Consider the following 15,835-nt stretch of genomic DNA (forward strand, 5'->3'; position numbering starts at 1 on the left):
TACCTATAAGATGGACAAAAATAATCAAAGTTTATTACATTTTCAATGAAAATACAATATCTGGTCTTTTGATAGTGGATTGGCCCCCCGTCCCTTGATACAGTCCCTTCCCCAGCCAGTTGCTCATGGGATTGGAGCCTGCAGTTTGGAGAAGATGTCAGTGTTTGGCCAAAACAGAAGGGATATTTGTAACTGTGGCTTTTGGATAAGCATCACCTCCCCCTCCTCCAAGACAAAAAACAGAGAATGTGTCTTAGGGTTAAGTGGAATCATCATTATAGAGGAAGGATGGTTCATTTAACACCTTCACCCAAACTCCTGATGAACTTTAAACCATACAGGGTGCTGCTCCATGGAGTAGGGGGTTGTAAACTCACTTCCTTCAGAGCCAGGCAGGAAGCAGGAAGCAGGAAGCTGGCCACAGGTGCAAAATATAGCACCTTAAAACCAGCCTCATTGTCTCAGAGACAGCACAGGATCCAGGGTGACCTGGGTACACAATCCGGGAAGCCTCTGGTAGCTTGTTGTCACATGGGAACACAGGCATAGCACCATCCCATTGTTCAAGAGAAAGCATAAGTCCAGATTTTGGGGTGAAATCCTCCTGATTTTTAAACAAAAACAAATTCAGATTTTCCTTAAAAATATGCAGGCTTAGCAAAATATGTCTGTAGACTAACTTTGGTTCACAAGCCAACAGTTTGCAACTCCTGGTTTGGAAGCTGATAAACTTGCACGCTGTCTTGACTCAGTAGCTCTTCTGCAGGTGACAAGGGAGCATCCTAATCACGTGTCCCTGGTGCTTCTTCTTCCTCCTTCCAAGGCATCAAGACAGAAGACAGCTTGAACCATTCCCCCGGCCAGAGTGGATTCCTCAGCTATGGCTCCAGCTTCAGCACCCCACCCACCGGACAGAGCCCGTACACCTACCAGATGCACGGTCAGTGTGGCACTGCGGCCCCCCCCTGCCCTCTCCAAGGCATTGCCTGAGTTGGGTATCATTCATTCATTTATTCAGCAGATTTGAGTACCTACTATGTGCCAGGATCTATCTCAAGTAATGGAGTTACAGTGGACAGAACAGATATGAGATATGCCCTCATAGAAACTGATACTAAACAAAGCAACAAATAAACCGACTAATTTGGGAGGAGTTGAGTGCAAATAGAAGCAAATAAGTGTGGTGTTTGGATAGGGAGTGATGAGCAGTTGTGGGGGGGTCAAGAGGCATTGGATATGTAACTTTAGGTAGAGTCATCAGGAAAGACTCTTTGTTGGACAAAAACCCAAAGAGTGAGTGAAGCCAGCTATGTGCAGACCTATGGGAAGAGCATTCCAGGCAGAGGGAAAAGTCAGTGCAAACGCTGTATGGAGGGAAATGTCTTGGCATATTTGAGGCACAGAACTAAGACCAGCAAGGCTGGAGTAGAGTCGGGGACATAGGAGGTAAGAGTGTTGGAGAGAAGGCAGAGCTGAATCACACAGGCCTTGAGGGCTGTTGGCTTTGATTTTAAGTGTGATAGACAGGAAGTTCACTGCCCACTCAGAGAAGTGCTGGGTGGTGGGAATAGTGGCCAGGCAAATAAAGGAGCTATTTCAGCAGGAGATTGAAGGCTGCATCCCCATAAGGTGGCCTTTGGAGGAGAAGAAAGAACTCCAGTGCATAACTCCCTCCTCAAATGGACCAAGAAACTGGCCTACGAGATTCTCCTGTGTCCACCTCCACTCTTTTACCCCCAATGGGCCCCTTCTCTTCTCCAGTCCACCATTGGGAGCATGTTAGGGCTGATGCATGGAACAGAGGGCTGGTGACAGTACTTTTGGAGATCTTCATCCTGGTGTTTTTTTCTTCATGAAAGCTGGTGAAAATGACCACCAAGGGTCAAGAAAAGTTATGTGCAAACCTGAAGAGGTAATGACAAGGTGGTGGGCTAATGAGTGATTGTACTTTTCTCTTTAAAAACTATTTGCATATATTGTCACTTTACATTCTTTAAAATGAATGTCAAGTCCAGCCTTTTAGGTAAAATCATTGTGAAAATTCAGCAAATAATCATAGGCGTATGTAGGAGAAACAGGCGCTGAGCACTGATGCCCAGCACTTGGAATACTTCCATGTAAAGTCTGCAGCAGACTGCTGGTGACACCATCAGCTGACATTGGCCAGACACCACATGCCACCTGATGTTGCTGGATTATCTGATACAGTCTTCATGACACTCCAAAGCATTGGTGCTGGTATTGTTCCCATTTTCCAGGAGAGGAAACTGAGACATAGAGGGAATGACTGATCTACAAATGCAACGGAAACAGACTGAATCGGGTCTCTTGGTGGTCTGGTAGAATCCCAACTCCAAAGCCCATGCTTTTCGTCATGGTACTGCCCTACCTCCTCTTCCTCTCTTGTCACCTCTGTCATCCCACAGTGGCCTTTCTGAGTACCCTTGAAGGGTACAAGCTGCTGGGACCTTCTCTAAGTACAGAGTGAATTGTGGTACCAATCTCAATAATAAAGGTTTGTGAAGACACTGAACTTGAACTTGCATTTGGGCCAATCTCAAGCCAGTTTTTTTTTTTTTTTCCAGCTCTGCCAATAGCAACAGAACTTACTGCCTTGGGCATCTAAGACATCTAAGAGGTTGAATAGCAAACATAGTCCACCCTCCCCCATTCTGGTAGCCCCTCCCCACCCCGCTGTGTAATAAGTGAGTTAAGTTATATAGGCATGGCTCCCCATCCACTCATCATTTATTCTCTATTACTGAGCACCAGCTGTATGCCTGTCACCATGGGGGTACAGCAGTCAACAAAGACAATTCTCTCAAGGAGAGGGACAGGCAATAATTAACAAATAAATAGGTGGCTATAAATATTGGTAAAGCTTGTAAAAGACAAAAACAGGGCAGTGTGATGGGCAATGAGTTGGGGAATGGTGATGGACATTACTCAGGTGGTGAGTGATAAAAAAGATCCAACCATGTGAGCAGCTGGAGACAGGACAGCCCAGGAAGAGGGGACAGCAAAGGCCCTGAGGTAGGAAAAGGCTCTCATTGTTGAAGGACTCCAAAGCAGACTCGTGAATCTTGGTATAGTGAGTAAGGAAAATGAGGTTAGAAGGTGAAGCAGGCACCTTCCCTGGACCAGGCTATGACGAATAATGTTATTTCCCCTCTGGTCCTTACAGCAACCATGGGAGGTGGGCACCATCAGCTCTGCTTTACAGATGATGAAAATGAGGCTCAGAGAGGAGAGGTGACTTGCCTGAGATCACAGAGTCCAAGTGTTCCGAGCTGGGATTCTGACTCGGGTTTCTGAAATTTTGGAGCCCATGCTGATCCTCCTAGTGTTATTTCCAGGACTCCTTCGGGACTCCTAAGCTCTGCATATACGTCATTCCCCTTCATCTTCCCAATAGGCTGATGACATAGGTTCTATCATGATCCCATTCTTACAGGTAGAGATACTGAGCTACAAAATGGCAAAGTAACTTGGCCAAGGTCACATGGCTGTGGTGGTGGGATTTGAAGCCAGGCAATTGCACTCCAGAGCCCAGGAGGATAACCACCACAACATCCTGCCCTCCAGCTCTTGTAGATTCTTCTAGGACAGTGATCGGCAAACTCATTAGTCTACAGAGCCAAATATCAACAGTACGATTGAAATTTCTTTTGAGAGCCAAATTTTTTAAACTTAAACTTCTTCTAACGCCACTTCTTCAAAATAGACTCACCCAGGCTGTGGTATTTTGTGGAAGAGCCACACTCAAGGGGCCAAAGAACCGCGTGTGGCTCACGAGCCATGGTTTGCTGACCACTGTTCTAGGAGATGATTCTCCATGGGTTAGCCTGGCCTACACCCCACCCCACCACCACCACCATCCCCGCTAACCCCTCACAAATGGAAAAAAGATCTCTTGCTCTTCCTCACCCGCCCCACCATGAGAATAATCCAGGTTATTTTCTTAATCTTCCTTATGGCCAAGAAGCCAGAAAGGCTACGGCAGCAGCTGGACTTTGTCCCAATTAAGTGCCTTCAGTCTAATGCTAATGGCCATAAACCACTCTTGAGACAGCCCAGGCATTTTGCAAGCCTGACATATTCCTCCTGATGTATTTTTTTCAAACACAAACACACAGAACGCTCACACACCATGCCCATGTGCTTCCTATTAACTTTTTTTTTCAAGTTGCTCCAGAGGAGAAATAAACTCTCCCAACTACTCTGTGCGCATTTCAGAATGGAAGACCGTGGTTGAGGGAATGAAGAGGGAGGCTGAGACTCAATTTTAGGCCTGAAAGCATTGACTTGGAGTGAAATTAGTCCATGCTTAGAAGCTAAAATGGGTCTTTCTTTTCTAAAAATTAAAATTATAATTTTGTAGAAGCAAAAGAACCTAAGTAAGGACCACCCCATCATTTTACAGATGAGTAAACTGAGGCACTGCAGCAGAGTGGCTTATGTATAATCACATGGCAAGCAGTAGGTAAGCCCAAGGCCTACCCCCTCGGTCTTATACCAAATCTCAGAAACTTCTGCAGAGCCATCACCCTTCAAGGCCCCGGTTTGAGATCTGTATCTGTTTGGATAACACTGCCTCTCCACCGAATGTACAATAAACGTAAAGGAGAAAAGTTCACAACATTCGCCCAGCCTTTGCATGATTGTTTATTTTCTTTTTTTAAGTTCACCCAAGGGTTTTTATAGCTGAAATGTATTTCTTATGGGTTTGGTTTTTGTTGTTGTTTCTTTTTGGCTTCTCCTGCCAAAACACTGCTGTTCACAGAAATGACCACAAAGATTAAAAAGAGAAGAAAAAAGCCATCTTGAGAGTGTGTTGTAAGAGGCTAAGCTCTCTGGACCTGGCTGCAGTCAGTCCCGCTCTGTCCCACACACCATGGCTCTTGGGTGAGGCTCTCGACTTCTCTGTGCCTCAGTTTCCTCATCTGTGGGATTGGCATCATAGCAGGAGAGCTGGCCTAATGGGGCTGCCAGGAGGACTAAATGGAATGATTCTTGGGCACATAAGATGAGGCCATAAAGCCTGGTTGTCCTTGTTATTACTCCTTTCGTAACATGGTAGTTAAAAGCAGTAACTCTCAAGTCAAACTAAGTTAACTTCCCACTTATGTAATGTGACATTGAGCCAAGTTACTTACTATTACCTCAGTTTTTTCCCCCATAAAATGGGGATATTAATGCATGGGGTGCTGAATAAATGAGTTAATGGTTGTGAAGTATTAAGAACACCCCCACCCTAACCGGTTTGGCTCAATGGATAGAGCATCGGCCTGCGGAATGAAGGGTCCCGGGTTCGATTCCGATCAGGGGCATGTACCTTGGTTGCGGGCACATCCCCAGTGGGAGGTGTGCAGGAGGCAGCTGATCAATGTTTCTCTCTCATCGATGTTTCTAACTCTCTATCCCTCACTCTTACTCTCTGTAAAATCAATAAAATATATATATTTTTTTAAAAAAGAACGCCACCTGCCATAAACTAAGTACTCCACAGATATTATTTTATTGTTATTCTAATTTCATGTCTGATGGTCTGTGTTCTTCCCATATTCATTTCTCTTCCCTGAACTCTCAGTTTTAAGTAGCTGTGGTCAGAGAAAAGAGGAATCCAAACCTGAGACTGTTGAATCAGCATAAACCCCTCATTTTAGAGGAACTTAAACATATTTAGGAACCCTCTTCCATGGAAGTCACTTTTGTATTTACCAAAAACCAGGGAACATGAATGCTAAAGCTCAGAACCCAAAGTGAACCATTCAGGAGCAATACAGAAGTATGGGATTCGAGGACATGTAGGAAAATTATGAGGCCAGTGAAAGGATTTATAAGCCAAGTGAACTCAGCCTGAGACTTCCAAAGCCAGTTTGTGTCAGATTTATGAAATCTAGCACCATCTCTGGCATGCAAAATCTGTGTGGCCTTGGGCAAGTCACTGAACTCTCACGGTCTGTGTTTCACAGCTCTGACGCTCACTGAAAAAATAAAGAGGTCAGAGAAGGGCATGGTCACATACATCAAGTACATTTGGTAAATAGCGTGTGGCTCGAAGTTGAATAGATGTCTTTGCTGCAGGACTTTCAGAGCTCCTGCAGACTGACGTGCCTGTGTCTCTCCAAGAATGGAATTCACTTGTCGATTTTCCCAGGTAGATTTGAAACAGGGACCCTCTCACCAAACGAATGTTCCGCACTCACAGGGAAGGCCTCGCTGCAATGATCTTTAGGCTTCTTCCTATGTTAAAATTATTTTTAATACATTTTTATTAATTCAGAGAGGAAGGGAGAGGGAGAGAGAGAGAGAAACATCAATGATGAGAGAGAATCATTGATTGTCTGCCTCCTGCACACCCCCCACTGAGGACCAGCCTGCAACCCAGCATGTGCACTGACTGGGAATCGAACCGTGATCTCCTAGTTCATAGGTCAATGCTCAACAACTGAGCCACACTGGCCGGGCTATGTTAAAATTCTTTGATTCTCTAATTTTTTCATGGTGAACGTGTATATAGTCCTTTTTTCTGTATTTTTGTTAATTTATTTTTTATGAGATACAATTCACATACCATAACATTCATCCTTTTAAAGTGTACAAGTCAGTGGTTTTGCTATACTTACCATCACCACTGTCTAATGCCACAACCTTTTCATTACCCGAAGGGAAACCCATGCCCATTAGTCATCACTCCCTTCTTCCCCTCCCGCTGATATATTTTCCTTTTGTAATAAGAAAGAAAAGATACACTTAAAGTTACTCCTCTTTTATATAAGTGTTTTGAGCAAGGTTACACATTTACCTAGTTACACAGCTACAGAAATTGCTTTCCCACCTTCATCCCACATCCACTCAGTTCCTAAACCCCAAGCGGTTCAGCACTTGAACCAGGTTCCATGGATCCATCCAGAATTTCCTTTTGCAAATAGAAGCAAACATGTACACAATCCATTATATTGCATGTTCCTATAACAATAATTAACTCATACATGAGTCATAAGTAAGGTAATGATACCAGTATAATTCTGAAGGTGGATTGATTCACTTGCTTTTAAGATTTCTTCCTTATCACTGATTTTAAGCAGTTTAATTTTAATGTGCCTTGGTGTAGTCTTCTTCAGGACTATAGGGTTTTGGGTTCATTGAGCTTCTTAGATCTGTGAGTTTATAGTTTTCATCATATTTGGAAATTTTTCAGCTATTATTTCTTCAAATATTACACACACACACACACACACACACACACACACACACACCCTCATGTCTTCAAGTTCACTAATTTTTTCTTCTGCTGTATCTGCTCTGATGTTAATTACACCCTAGGAAGTTTTCATCTCAGACATAGTTCTAACTTCTACAAGCTTGATTTGGGACTTTTAAAAAATACCTTCCATGTCTGTCCAGTCATTCCTCTGGCTCCTTGAACAAACAGAATATAGTTATAATAACTGTTTTAATTTGCTTAGCTACTAATTCTATCTGTGTCGTTTCTGGGTTCATATTCATTGATTTTTCTCCTAAAGGTCATATTTTCTTGCTTCTTTGCATGCCTGCTAAGTTTTGATTGGATGACAGACATTGTGAATTTTACCTTGTTGAGTGCTAGACATTTTTATATTCCTATAAATATTCTTGAGCTTTGTTCTGGGAAGCAGTTAAGTTACATGGAAATAATTTGAGTCTTTCAGGTCTTGCTTTAAGCTTTGTTAGGGAGAGCAGAGCAGCATTTGGTCTACAGCTCTCTCAACCTAACCAGTCTTTTCCACTAGTGAGGGAGCCTTTCTGAGTATTCTACCCAGTGCTCCATGAATTATGAGGTTTCCACTCTGGCTGGTGGGAATAGGAACTGAACTCTCAGTTTTATGTAGCTGTGGTCAGAGAAGAAAGGAGTACAAATTTGAGACTTTATTATGAGCTCTGAGGATTGTTCTACTCTTTTGAGGTGGTTCTCTTCCAGCCTTGAGTAATTTCCTTACAGGTATGTGCTAATCAGTACTCCCAAGGGAAATGTCTCCCGCAGCGCCGCTCCCTTTTTTCTGGCACTCTGCTCAGTTAATTCTCTCCACTTTGGCCTCCTTGGACTGGCAGCTCCATCTTCTCAATTCAGAGGCCGCTGGGCACCACCTGGGTCCTCTCCCTAGGGACTTTCCACATTGGGGCAGTCATATGGCTCAACACTCATTTCCCTTCTCTCAAGCATCACTGTCTTTCATTGTCTGATGCCCAATGTCTTGGAAATCTAGTTTTAAATTATTTCATGGGAGGGGGTAAAGCCAGTCCCCAGACTCAGTCTCGACCAGAAGAAGAAGCAATGCTGCACTGGTTCATTAGCGTGCTCTTCAGTCCACACAGTGACTGCAAAATGCACAACACAGGAAAGGAAACCAACCTTGCAGGAATTCCGTTCTGTTCCTGGTGCCCTGTGTTCTTCCTCTGACCTCAGCGTGGCCACATGCTCTGTGTTTGAAGAACTTACTTTGCAGTTCCCCCAAACTTCGCACTTTTTGCCCTTGTTTCCATCATTCAGCACCTCCACTGTCCTTGAACTCCCTTCCATTAAGATACCTTCAGCTCCTTTTGAAAGCGAAGTCTTCTCCACGGTGTATTTTTTATTTACTTACTAGAAGCCCGATGCACAAAATTCATGCAAGGGGCTCAGCTGCCTCTGCCTCTGCCTCAGCCCCAGCCCCCCACCACAACTGGGGGCCTCTGCCTCGACCCCTGCCACCGTGGCTTTGTCCAGAAGGACGTCCGGTCTAATTAGCATATTATGCTTTTATTATTATAGATTTATTTTTTTCACTGTTCTGTTATTTTTATTGGGACTGTATTGCTTTTGTTAATGCCCTGGTTATAATGCTGCACTGTTTTTTAGCAGTCTGCCCAAGCCTACTTTTACTCATAAGCCCCTTTATTTTAGTGCACAATTTTGCCCAATGCACGGCCTTTCAGTATGACTTCAGATTATGGCAGAAACACTTGGGTGTATTCTTATTTTCATAGGTAACATACTATACCCACTCTTCTACACTTTGCTTTCTTCGTTCAGCTATATACTTTGGAGAACTTTCTAAGTCATTCTTTTCACAGATGCCTATTATTCCATTGAGTGATGTGCTATAAATGATTTAACCAGTTCCTTGATGGGTATTTACAGTCTTTTGCAATTACCACCAATGTGTCTATGAATAACTCTATCTGTATATCATTTTGTTTTCTGCAATTATATCTGAAGGACAAGTTTCCAGAAGTGGAGTTCAGGGTCAAGGGAAAGTCGATATTAAATTTGGTAGATAGCTCCAGGTGACCTCCATATGGAGTCTACCGATTTAAACACCCACCAGCATTGTCTGAACGTGCCTGTTTCATCAACCCCATCTTCTCATTATTGGAGTTTTTGCCAATCTGATGCATGAAAAATAGCATCTCAGTTTAACACTAATTAGTAAGTGTGATACAAAGCTGATTGTCTTTTTAGATATTTGACAATTTGTGTTACCTTTTCTGTGAACTAGGAGATTAGATTTGGAAAATGATGCCAAAGGGGAGTGATGAGGTGCAAGGCAAACGAATATCCAAACATATGATAAAGCTACAATAATCAAAACAGTGTAGTTCTAATGTATGAACAGACTGCTTGACTAACAGGAGACTATGATCCTGAAAGAGACAAACATATCAGGGAATTTAGAATATAGGGTAGATGGCATCTAAATCAGTGGGTAAAGGTGGAATATTCAATGAATGGAGTTGGAATAACTTGTTGGCCATCTGGGATGAAAAATAGACCCACTCCTATTACTGTACACCAGAAAAAAATCCAAATGGACCAACAGTTTAAATGTCAAAGGTAAAATCATAAAAGTACTAGAAAGAGAATGTGCAAAATTTTTATAACCTTGGAGTAGAAAAGGCTTTTCCAGCCATGACTCAGAAATCCAAAAGTCATCAATGAAAAGATTGACAGACTATAATTTTTTTTTTTGCATAGCAAAGAACACCAGAAGTAAAGTCAGAACAACAAAAACAATCAAATGAAACAAAAACAAATGGCAAACTGTGAATAAATATTCTCATCTCAAACCAGAAACAAATTGTTACTCTTTTTAAAATGATTCTATAGTTCTATGGATTGAACCTGCTCTGGGATGTTATTCTTCTAAATAAAAGAGAGAAGTGAGGAGATCTGATGTTACAGGGGAGGGGAGGAGCCATGGCAAACTGGAGAATCCGGCCCATCAGGGTTGGGGAACCAGTGTTACCCTGGAATGGAACCCCAGAGAGGCCAAATCTTTCCATTTTTCAAGGTAATCCTCAAGACTATATTCCAATGTAAAATCTCATTTTTTTATAATATTGGCAACTGATTGAACATGTGTAGGACTGGTCTTATGCCTTTATCTTGCAATGTGGTTCCATTTTTTTTCCAATTTTTTAAATTGATTTTTTTTTGGGGGGGAGAGAGAGAGAGAGTGGACAATTCGTTTTTCCACTTATTTATGCATTCATTGGTGTGCCATGAATGTGTATTGAACCCACAACCTTGGCGTGTCAGGACAATGCTCTAGCCAACATACCTACCCAGCCAGGGCCATGTTTTCTTAACTGAACCACAGTTCATGAGACCAGGAATGGAAGGAGAAAATTGCTTCCCAAGTGGTGACTTGGGAAGCCAGATAGCTCGCCCCTTTTGGTCCTCACCTCTGGCTTACTTCATCAGTGAGGCATGTCCCTGAGGGTTTGAATGGTGGGTGTGGTTAGAGCTGCCTTGGAACCCAGTGGCCTCCTGGTGAAGTAGATTATTTCTCTATTTCCTCTTGGCAGCCATAAATTTCAGGCTGTCCTGGCCCAGCCAGTTCTGAGCAGGCTACGTCTGTCTGGTCTCACTATGTCGGTCAAGACAGGAGCCAGGCTTGGCATCCTGCGGGTTCCTGGACTGACGTCCGGTTTCCTGGTGTGAATCAGCAACTCTTCTGCACACGATGACGTGGGTGAGGTTTTCTGACATGTCAGCACTCTTGTGCCATGCAACACCTCCTCTCTGGTGGTCACCTTCCTGTCACCTTCGTGTGTGCTGGCAGGCTTGCTGCCTCCTGCTCGAGCTGAAGTCTTTTGGATTTAGGACATACAGAGGTTAAATGAATGGTCTTATTTTTTCTGGTTATATAACAAGTTTGATTTGGTCGCCCCCATCTCCAAAAGCCACAGGAGATGATCCATGAAAATAGCTGGGGAGACTGAGTTGGTTTTGAGGGTGTTTAGTAAATGGCTTACTAAGGCAGCACTTTCTGTGAGCCTTTCTGTGATGATGGCGATGTTCTACATCTGCGCTGTCCAATATGTAGCCATTAGCCACGTGTGGCTACCGAGCATTGAAATGTGGGTAGTGCGACTGAGAAATTGAATTATTCGTGGTGTTTCATTTTAATTAATTATAATTTAAATGTGAATGTGGCTAGTGGCTGCCATATTGGGCAGCACAACTCTAAAGAGTAATTCAAAGCCAACTCATAGCCTGGTTACTGCTGGGGTCGGGGAGGTTAACTAGCAGGTGTGATGGGCTGAATGTGTTCTCCTAAAATCCATATGTTGAAGTCCTGACCCCAATGTGATCGTATTTGGACATGGGGTTTGGGGAGGTAACCAGGGTTAGATTAGGGATTGATGTCCTCATAAGAAGAGGAAGAGCAAAAGAGCTCTCTCTCCTCCTGCACACATGAGGACACAGCGAGAAGGTGGCTATCTCTAGAGTCCCTCTATTACCTTGAAATTTAATTCAGATATAATTTAATCTACTTATGCATATTTGTAAAAAGTCAAACAGGATGCTATTACTGTAAAATGAAGGAGTTTATAAACTATATTTTAGAACATGTAACTACCCAAGCATGACCACACTAGGTTGCATAATGTAACAGTCAGATACACGTATGTGAAGACTCACAAGAACATGGCTGTGTGGGCAACACAGACACTACCAGCAGTGTGGCCGTCAGCAACGTGGCTTTCCCTTGGGGAAATAGCTCTTGGTAAATTCCAAACAAAAGACAGCCATCCTTCTACGGACAGTTGTGGTGGTGTCCTCAGGAAATCACCCAGAATGGCCTCCAGGGACATGTAATCTCAGAGGTCATAGGGCTACAGCTCACAAACAAATTAAGATACTTGGATAACATGGTTTAGTAAGTCAGTTTAAGAGAAACTGAAAAACAACAGGAAAGAGATAGAGGTTAGCACATTAAAGATAGGGTGAAAGGAGGTAAAAGAGCCACATTATAACTCCCCGGTTACCGTGATGGCCCACCATGACTTTTATCCATATTTCCAGGGCAGAGGGCCCTCGGGGCCAGAATGGCATCATAATGATTGTTACTAATTGGTGGCAATCTGTCATTCACTCAGCAGACACTCTTGAGCACCAGCTCTGTTCCATGCAGCATGCTAGGTGCAGGTCCTACAGCCCTGAGCTGACAGTCAAGCCCTGTCTTTATGGAATGTATATCCCAATGAGAGGACAAAGACAGTATATTAGCCCAATCTAGCTGCCATAACAAAATACCATAGACGGGGTGGCTTGAACAACAGAAATGTATTTGCTCACAATTCAGGAGGCTGGAAGTGCAACACTGAGTGTCCAGTAGATTCCATTTCTGGTGAGAGCTCTCTTCCTAGTTTAAAGACCTTCTCACTGTGTCTGCACATGACCTTTACTCTGCGCCAGAGAGGGGGAGAAAGAGAGAGAGAGATGTTATCTCTCTTCTTATAAGGATACCTTTTCACATTGGGGGTTAGGACTTTAACATGGGACTAGGGGGGTAGGGCACACTTCAGTCCATAACAGTGAGCAAGGAAATAAGAGGATGTTAACATGATGCCAGGAGTGAGGAGTGCGCTTAGGAAAATAAACAGGGAGGTGTAGCAGAGAGAAACTGAGGAAGGGGGGTCTAATTTGGGTGGTGGGCAGGGTCTTTGAGCTAGTGGGCAGGGTCTTTGAGCTGGTGACAGTGGAACTGATAACATGCAAATTAAGAAAAGCAGCCATGGGTCATGCATGTTCCTGGCAGACAGGAGGCCGAGCAGCTGGCCACAAGGGGGAAGAGAGGTGGAGGGTGGGTGAGGCAGACTTCCCAGAGCCTTGTGACCACGTGGGGCATTTGTATTTTGTCTTGAGAGCACCGGCAGCCATCAGGGGTTTCAAAACAGGGAGGGTGATCTGGTTTGCATTTTAGAAAGACAAGTTGGCTGCTGTGGGGCTAGTGAACTATCTGGGGGTCATGGAAGATGCAAGGAGACCAGGAGGAAAGTCTCGCAGAGGCAGGGACCACCCCATCCTTGACTCTCCCTTCCCTCCAGTCCTTCTCATGGGCACAGTGGAGCCAACATTCACAGAGCTTGCCTGTAACAGCACTCGCTAGGGCCTGAGGACTCCGTCCAAAGAATTCTAGAATCATCTTTAGCTTTTCATTCCCAAAGGAACAAAGACCCAGAGAAAGGCTTTGATGTTGTCACTCTAGTGTTATTTGCTTTCATTTTTATTTCTAGCATGTCAGTGAAATAGGAACACTAAGCTCATACCAAGGTGTATGTCTGCAAAATTTGTTGAAAATGTTACATGAAAAATCTCTCTGATAATCAGGATATGTTGGGGTCAGAGAGAAGAGTGAGAAAAAGAAAACAGCAATGAACCAAAAAACAAAAACAAAAACTGCAGACACTGGTATGGAGGGTCCTAGTGGAGGTACAGGCCCACCAGGGTAACTCTTCAGAGATAAGAGTGGAGAGCAGGGCTGCTCCCAGCCCGGGGCAGTGGCCTTCTGCTCAGGAATTGAAAGCGGTAATTAAGGGGTGGGCAGTGGGTGGGCAGCGAGGGGAGGGAAGAGACAGCCACAGGCTGGAAGCCATTTGTTAGGAGAGAGACACAGACAGACAAGCAGATACTACAAATCCATCTTTGCTAGAGAGAAGCCACAGTCAGACTGTGGGGTACATCATTTGCACCCTTAAAACAAATCTCACTTTTTCTGCTCCTAAAAGTTCAGTAAGTAAAGAGGAATGAGGGGATTTGCTGGGAATTTCTCTGATTCCCTCCTGGTAGGGTGCTCTCTACCTGCATTATTTCATATTCAACAGTGCCCACAGGCCCCAGGCTTAAACTTCAGACCCCAACCCCCCGCCTTTTTGTACTGCTTTTACATTTTTTACATATTTCTTTTCAATCACATACGTAATATTAGTGTGTGACTTTCTGTAATTTTTCTGTGTGTGTGCACGCACGCATGTGGGTATGGCTGTGGGTGTGTGTTTCCTCCCACAACTGGAAAATTGTTCTTTTTTAGCAAATAAGATCTTGCTGTACATCTTGTTTTAAAAATTGCCTTTTGTATCTTTTCACTAAATACATAACATATATTGGAGTTCTTTCAAAGTCAGTTCAAATAAACCCTTATTCTATTTTCTGGCTGCTAGTACTCCATAGAGAAAGCCGACCACTGGGTTTGAATCCCAGCACCAGCACCAGCACTTGCTGGCTGTGTGACTTTAAGCAAATAGCATCTCTGAGACTTGATTTTCTCATCTGTGAAATGGGGTCTATAGGAGTAGCCGACCTCGTGGGCTCTTGGAGAGCTGGATACCAGGTGATATGTACCTGGGTTTTTAGGACAGTGCCTAGATTAGTCAGGGCTCTTCATTAGTGTTGGCTATTTAGCCATTCTCCTTTGGAAGGACAATTAGCTTGTTTCCAATGTCTCACTATTTTTAGCTCCTCCGAAGCTCACCGTCTCTGTACCGCGTCTGTCCCACAGTATAGTTGCTACCAGGAATATTGGTTGCTGCACTGGATCTTTGGTTGTTGGGCCATTTGCTGTCCCTGCTACTCTGTACTGGGATCCGCATCTCTGTGTATTTATCTCAACCAGAGGCCCCTTCCACCTCAGCAAGCCTCGCCAGGTCTCCCCAGACCTGCCGTCTCTACCGCTCCAGCCCTAAATTGCAGTCTCCAAGCACTGGCTGCTGAAAAGAATTGTGCAACCCCCAAAGCCATAGCCCAGGGCCATCGCAGCTGCTGCTGCATTTGGGCCCCAATCAGCTGCCTGACCTTTAAATTCTCCAGGCTTCTCTGACTGGTCTCGTTTCAGACCCCTGGGACCAAAATAAGGATGGGGCTAAAAAGATGCATAGGAAGACTCCACCATGGGGAGGGTGGGATTTGTGACCGTGGGCGCCCAGAGTTTTAGAATTTGCTGTTGCTGAGGATTTAGCTTCTCTCATGCCTTGTGACCTGCCATGGGGTCATTAATCATGTGGACATTTGATACCGTACATTGGAAGGGCTGGCCCATTGCCCTGGCCTGGAAGGTTGGGGCAGGTTCTTAAAAGGAGGCAGGGAGTTCATCTTCTGGTGTTTGCCCAGCACAAAACAATGTCAGGTATAAACATATCCTCTCTCTGAGACTCAGCTGTACCATCTGTAGAATGAGAGAGTTGGACTAGAAATTAATGTCTTTCAATCTTATTTGATCACAGTCCACACTAAGAAATACATTTTACCTCACAGCCAGTCACACCCATTGTGCAGATATTTGTGTGCACGATCAGTTACAAAGGTTCTACAGAAAAAACATCCACTCTTTAGTTCTGTACTCTGATAGTTTCTCTTCTGGTCACTGAAGGAAAAAAAAAGGAAACAAAACACAGTCCTATTCCATTTAAAGCATTGCTGGTCAAGACTCAAATTGATATGCTCCCACTCCTGGGTCGTGACCTACAGTTTGAGACTCTGGACAAGTTGACCTATAAGGTCCTTTCTGGTGATGGCTTGTAATGAGAA

General features: G+C 44.0%; 1 protein-coding gene across 1 annotated transcript in view; it reads left to right on the plus strand.

The window, feature by feature from the left end:
• EYA2 (EYA transcriptional coactivator and phosphatase 2) overlaps positions 1–15,835 on the plus strand; it is a 219,510-nt gene that overhangs the window by 89,920 nt on the left and 113,755 nt on the right. Inside the window, exon 5 of the mRNA XM_080684634.1 lies at positions 824–940. Coding sequence (XP_080540760.1) covers positions 824–940 — 117 coding nt within the window. The remainder of the gene's footprint in view (positions 1–823; positions 941–15,835) is intronic.

Source organism: Plecotus auritus (assembly GCF_963455305.1).
Source record: "Plecotus auritus genome assembly, chromosome: 8".
Classification (NCBI taxonomy): domain Eukaryota; kingdom Metazoa; phylum Chordata; class Mammalia; order Chiroptera; family Vespertilionidae; genus Plecotus; species Plecotus auritus.